This window comes from Danio aesculapii, chromosome 13 (genome assembly GCF_903798145.1).
Source record: "Danio aesculapii chromosome 13, fDanAes4.1, whole genome shotgun sequence".
Lineage (NCBI taxonomy): Eukaryota > Metazoa > Chordata > Actinopteri > Cypriniformes > Danionidae > Danio > Danio aesculapii.
In genome coordinates, this window is record NC_079447.1 from 46,142,336 (window position 1) to 46,149,470 (window position 7,135).

Below are 7,135 nucleotides of genomic sequence, written 5' to 3' on the forward strand. Positions count from 1 at the left end.
GTACGTCAACACATGCACAAGCTCCCCATGCTTTCCTGTCAATACTCTCTACTGTCCTATACAATAAAAGGTGAAAACCCCTAAAAAAAAAAAGATGGTTGATGGAAACGCCAAGATGCGCATACATTTTTAAAATGCGTATAAAAAACCTATGTGCATAACTGAGTAGGATAAACTTTTTATTCTATAAGAAAAGATGCACATAAACTGTGATGGAAACACTTTTACTGAGCAAATTCCAGTATGCGCATTAAAAAGTCATGTGACTTTGTTATATGAGATCATGTGATGACAAAAATGTGTGTGAAGGAGTAAACCAGCATGCTGAGCACACTGTAAAACATCTGAAATGTTGTTTTGGTCATTCTAAAATGCCTTAACCATTTCAGTTCTATCCTCACACCTTCAAATGCCACCACGCGTTCACTGCGTGTCAAGATTGCCTTTATTTATTAAATAAAGAAAAGATTGACGCAGCTTCTCCTACTGCAGCAAATTACGTTTGTACTGTTGATATTTGGTGGAAGATAATCAGGAAGTGTCGATTTTGTTCGCTTTGACTCATTGGACGGAAACGCTGCTTTATTCGCACGTCTTTTATGGGATAATCTAGTTTTGCGCATAAAGTTAATTCACATTTTTGGATAAAGTCTCATGCATTGCTCAGGTGTGATTTTTTCACAGACTTCAACAGAGTGTAAAAATCTTGATGGTTCTCTGGGACTTGTCGATCAAATCTGATCTTTATTTTGTATTTTCTATTGGATTCAAGTCAGGTGATTGGCTGGGCCATTCTACAGCTTGATTTTGTTTCTCTGAAAAAAGGTTATAATAGTTAACGAAAACGAACGAAAAAGTGAAAACTAAAATTTAAAATCATTTTCTTTAACTGAAATAGAAATAAAAAGGATTTTTTTTTTAATAGAACTAACTGAAACTGTATTGTGTGTCTTTTAAGTTATCTGGTTGAAGTAGTTCACCAAATCAAACTGAATCATTTGAAACAATTGTCATCACTTATCCACAAACTACTTACTTTTTAACATGCCTGATACCCCTCTGACTCGAAATAAACCTACTGAGTTATTCGGTTATTAGAACAGTACTCTGAAATCAGATTTAAGAAGTGGTGAACCAATAATACTGTGCATGCGGGATTCAGCAGATGGTAAACCAAACACAAACAGTACATGACAGACTGCTGTGACGGAACTAAACTTGAACAACTACAGCATGGGTAAACAGGAGGATCTGGTGAAACGCAAGTTTATTTCATAACAGAAAATCATAATAGAATTTAAATAAGTGAATTATGCTTCAGTTGGGTAGCAAAACTTAATAGTAAGAAACTTTTCAGATCGTGGTGATGTTTTAACTGACTGAAACTATGATTGGTGGCTACATCATTTCCGGTGTGCTGAGTCCTAACATGGGAGGATTGTCACAAAAGATATAACCTCAGAAGCAGCCTTGCACACATATTTTACTTAAGGCAGCTGTCTTGGCTGTTGTATTTGTGGATGGGTTGATGGTAGTGGTAGATGAATACCACTCCTCTAAATACATGTCCTCTGAAAACATGTTTCAAAAAATATATCTTTAGTTGAGGTTTTATTTTTTTATTTGGAATCTTGCACCTAAAAAATATCTATATTTAAAAAAAAACCAAAACTTATTCTGAAACTAATCAAAACTAAAGTAAAACTAAGCAATTTCAAAACAGAAAAAACTAATAGAAACTAGTAAATCTCCCTCTAAAAATGAATGAACATGAACTGAATTTGAAAACAAAAAGTCAAAAACGAAATATAAACTACAACTAATGAAAAATCCAAAACTATTATAACCTTGCTCTGAAAGCATTTGAGAGTTTCCTTGGCTGTGTTTTGGATCATTGTCTTGCTGAAATGTCCACCCTGGCTTTATCTTTATCATCTGGTAATGCAGATGTTGGACTGAAGCGGCTAATATTAATTTACAGTGACGAAGGGCAGAGAGTTGCTGAATAACTACTGAGAGATTTCAGCCGCTGTCTGGACATTCACTGCCTTTCTACACCTCCCTTTCTTCATGTGTTCAACAAATTTTTCCTATGTCATTTCATTACGCATGACTTCATTTGTAAACTAATTAGATTTGCTTTCTTTGCATCTATGGATTTCTTTGGTTGTTACCAACATCTGGTGAAAATTTCAAGTCAACAGCACCTTTAGAAATATGTTTTCTGAGAAAAATGGGAACATATTCAATACTTATTTCCCCTACTGTATAAAAGCCGAGAGGATTTTTTAAAGTGTCTTAATCAGTGCTTTTCTTTTTATCAAACCGATTGCCTAAAATAAACAGCCCAGTTCCCTCAAGAAGATCTTTACGGTGGAAAAGAAGGAAAAATTCACATTTGTAGACATTTATCTACTAAAAAGGTCACCATGAAATGCTAAGCCCTACACAAGATAAGCACTTTTTAGAATGGGTAAACAAAATGCTGTTTTCAGTTCAATTGCTTTACAGAAAGCATCTAGAGCTGTAACCTCCAGACAGCTGATTCAGTGCCAGTTTTCAGAGAACTTACCATATCCAATGGGAAGCACAATTCTCCAGGTGCAGTCCAAGTTTCCAGGATAGTTCCCAGGAAAACCTGGGCTCAGGACGACATTGCTCATATTGTAAAGGGTTCCACCGCATTTTGCTTAAAAAACAAAAACAAAAGAAAACATAAGCAGACATTAAAAGAGACAAGCTAGGGTGTTTAAATATTACAACTATAATAAATTGGGTCTCACTCGCTAATAATTAAAAACTTTCTACCTAATTTACAACATGTCCATATGCTCATGAGCTTGTTCTTAAACTCATTCTTCTGTAAATTTGGAGTCTTCTAAATGAGCGCAAGGTTAGTCATTTGCATAATACACACCCACATTATCTCTATGTAAGGGCCTTTTGCAAAGAGACACTCATCCAGTGAAAGACAATTATTGTTTATTGTTATTGACAATTTTGCTAGCAGAGGTTGACTATATATTGTCCAACCCCTAAATATGTTGTTTGAACCTCAAATTTATTATATATATATAAATAATATACATATATATCATAGTGCTTTGCTCACTCACAAACACACTGATCTGGGGAATTATCAAAACGTATTTATTTACAAAAAGCACTTACAACAGGAACTAGAACATCAAACGTAGGCAAGACATGGAATACTGATAATACAATACTGGCCAAAGTACTTATTAGCCTAGGGGTGTAAATACACAGGACACGACTGAACTGAATACAGACAGGGGTGTGACAGCAGGAACTATGTTGAGTCCTCTCTTCCACTGGGCACCCAGACCGGCACTTCACTTCACACGATCACTGGACCTTTGGACAACGAACTCACTGCCCTTCACATCCCAGCGCACTTTTCCCTTGCTAATAAATAGTCCTACATGGATTTAAACCGTGTCTTTGTGTTTGCGTGATCTCTCATCTGCGACATATACAGTTAGGTCCATACATTTTTGGACATCGACACAATTCTAAAATGTTTGGCTCTATACACCCAAACAATGGATTTGAAATTATATGAACAAGATTTGCTTTAACTGCAGACTGTCAGCTTTAATTTGAGAGTATTTACATCCAAATCAGGTGAACGCTGTAGGAATTACAACTGTTTGCATGTGTGCCTCCCACTTGTTATGGGTTCAAAAGTAATAGGACAGAATAATAATTATAAATCAAACTTTCACTTTTTAATACTTGGTTGCAAATCCTTTGCAGTCAATTACAGCCTGAAGTCTGGAACGATAGACATCAACAGATGCTGAGTTTCATCCATGATGGTGCTCTGCAACTGTCTTCAGTACCTACTTGTTCTTGGGGCATTTTCCCTTCAGTTCTGTCTTCAGAAAGTGAAATGCATGCTTAATCGGATTCAGTTCAGGTAATTGACTCGACCATTGCATAACATTGCATTGCATTTGGGTCATTCTCCATCTTCACTGTGAAGCGCCGTCCAAAGAGTTCTGAAGTATTTGGCTTAATATGAACAGAAAATATTGCCTGAAACATTTCAGAATTTATCCTGCTGCTTTTGTCAGCAGCCACATAATCAATAAATACAAGAGAACCAGTTCCATTGGCAGACATGCATTTATTGTTCCAGCACCATAAAGGCTTTTTTAGAACTTTAATCCGGCCTTCCTGTTTTTAAGGCTTACCAATGGTTTACATCTTGTGGTGAACCCTCTGTATTCACTCTGGTGTAGTCTTCTCTTGATTGTTGACTCTAACACACATACACCTACCTCCTGGAGAGTGTTCTTGATCTGGCCAACTGTTGTGAAGGGTGTTTTCTTCACCAGGGAAAGAATTTATTTGGTCATCCACCACAGTTTTTTTCTATGGTCTTCCAGGTCTTTTGGTGTTGATGAGCTCACTGGTGCATTATTTCTTTTTAAGAATGTTCCAAACCGTTTTTTGGCCACACCTAATGTTTTTGCTATCTCTCTGATGGGTTTGTTTTGTTTCAGCCTAATGATGGCTTGCTTGACTGATAGTGACAGCTCTTTGGATCTCCTCTTGTGAGTTGACAGCAAAATATTCCAAATGCAAATAGCACACTTGAAATGAACTTTGGACCTTTTATCTTCTCATTGTAATTGGGATAATGAGAGAATAACATACACCTGGCCATGGAACAGCTGAGATGCCAATTGTTCAATTACTTTTGGACCTTTAACTAGTGGGAGGCACTGGAAACTGTTGTAATTCCTACAGCGTTCACCTGATTTGGATACCCTGAAAATACCCTGAAATTAAAGCTTTTGTTGGTGTATAGAGTCAAAAATGTTAGAATTGTTTTGATGTACAAATATTTATGGACGTAACTGTATATATGGACCTCTAATTAGTATTTTTTAATGTCTAATTACTTTTAAGCCACCTCATAAAAACCTATTTAATTATATGTAGAGGTCTTTATACATGTTTATAAGGCCTGGGCGTACATAATTATTGCATACATGTGTTTTAAGTTCTTGAATTTTTTTGTACATTTAAAATAATATGTAATTTTTTTTTGATGAATCATGGTTTATTCTTGAAAATGTTCCGTATGCATTTTCACCCCATTTTTTCTGTGATTGTGAAGATTTGTGTGTACATATGTTTAGTGAATGAGACCCATTGCATAGCTATGATAATGTGCTTCATAAGTAGTATTGAAAGACGTACCAATACAAAGTGGAGGGGGGTAATTCCAGCGCCGCACGGTTCCTGGCATACATGTTATGTGAGAATGTCCCTGGAAAACATGAATCACAAGAGAGCAATTCTTCACCTAGTAATACATTTTCTACCAGTGTGTAAGTGAGATTTGTTGTATTTGTGAGACTTGGCTAAGGATAATCAACAATTTACCTGAAGTATGTATCCTGGCTCACAGCTGAAAGACACAACTTCATTCACCATGTACCGGTCACCGTTCTTGATGCCATTGGCTGGGATCACAGGCTCTGGACAGGTGGTGAGTCCCACAGCTAAACAGATGAGACGTGTTCTTAATATAGATTCAGCACATTATACCATGGCTCTTGAAATGGGTAAAATTATAGTGTCATGTACTCATAATCATCTGAACCCATATGCACATTGCAATTTTATGCTGTCTTTTATCCACTCGATTTCAACAAGTCATTTCTACAGCATAACAGACAGTGCAAGGATGTTACCATGGCAACAGCTGTGGTGTTGTTCATGAGAGAATGCTTTGTGCATTTTGAGATAAGCCACACGACAGCAGGCACTGGGCTTCTGCAACGGGTGTTTTATTTATATATATATATATATATATATATATATATATATATATATATATATATATATATAAATTCATTTATTCATTTTTTTTTTGAAAGGCAAAAAGGGGTCCAATTCAATCCTAGTAAGCTGTACCTAATAAAGTGGCCAATGAGTGTATATATGTACACAAAACACATACACAATGTCGCAAGACACATGATTTCATTCAACATCACATGAGACAGTGTGTGTGCGGTTTTTTTTTAAGAAAAATATAGCCAAGATAGAAAAGCCAAGAGTGGCACACTTAGGATACCCTATGATTCAGATGCCTGAGAATTACATTTTTACAGTAATTACTTGAAGTTTTTATTTGCTGTACAACCGTATCAGTCTCTCAAATCATTCTGGAAGAGTTTTGGAGTATTTTGCACAACTCTCGACACAGCCCTTCAGTCAGGATGAGCTTTTTGCTTTGACTGGACTATTTCAACACCTTGTGTGCTTGGGATCATTGTCTTGTTGCATGGCCCAATTTTGGCTCAGCTTTAGCAGTGGGACGGGCATTGTGTTACACACTTCAAGGCTCCATCTTGATGATCAGATAAGGCATTTGATTAGCAATGCCTGACTTATTTGAGTTAATTTTATACATTGTTGTTCATCTGGGTTTTTATCTCCCAAATTTTAAGACCAGACAAAAATTATGTCATGATATGGAAAAATGTGATTTTCATACAGTGTCCTACATTTTTTTTCACATGCCTATCTCTATATTTGAAGTTAATTGTAATAACTCTGCTGTGGGGGTCTCTGAGTTTATATACTGTACCATAAAACCCAGCAGGAAAAGAGCTTAATGTTCTGAGAGCTGAGTCAAAGATGACAGCTCAAAGCTATATTGCGACGTACTGTAGCAAACTAAGACCGTTTGGCAGGACCCTCTTTTCTCACATAATTTTTCTGTAGACCTCCAGTTTGTCAGTCAACAATATTTGTGTTTGTGTGTGTGTGTGTTATTCCATTCAGTAATTAAATGACAAATAACACTGTTTTAGCAGCAGCAGCATTTATCACAATGCAACAAACAATGTTTGCCAGAGCCTTCTTTCTCACTCAGATTATTCATAGACCTACAGTAAGTCGGTCAACGAGAATGTGTGTTTGTGTGTGTCTGTGTGTGCAATTCTATAGACGAATTACCATGTTTGTAAACATTCAGAACGCGTGCACAGTGAGGTTGCAGAAAAAAACGGGAGCGCTAGCATTTACAGCGAGGGGATGACATGCGATGCAGTACAGAGTTTGTTGTTGTATTAGAGATAAGTTATATTGA

At 36.5% G+C, this 7,135-nt stretch overlaps 1 protein-coding gene across 1 annotated transcript in view; it reads right to left on the reverse strand.

The window, feature by feature from the left end:
• Window positions 1–7,135, reverse strand: part of LOC130239330 (CUB and sushi domain-containing protein 1-like) — a 551,687-nt gene that overhangs the window by 131,999 nt on the left and 412,553 nt on the right. Inside the window, exons 30-32 of the mRNA XM_056470435.1 lie at window positions 5,419–5,537; window positions 5,233–5,302; window positions 2,573–2,689 (exon numbers count right to left, since the gene is read on the reverse strand). Coding sequence (XP_056326410.1) covers window positions 2,573–2,689; window positions 5,233–5,302; window positions 5,419–5,537 — 306 coding nt within the window. The remainder of the gene's footprint in view (window positions 1–2,572; window positions 2,690–5,232; window positions 5,303–5,418; window positions 5,538–7,135) is intronic.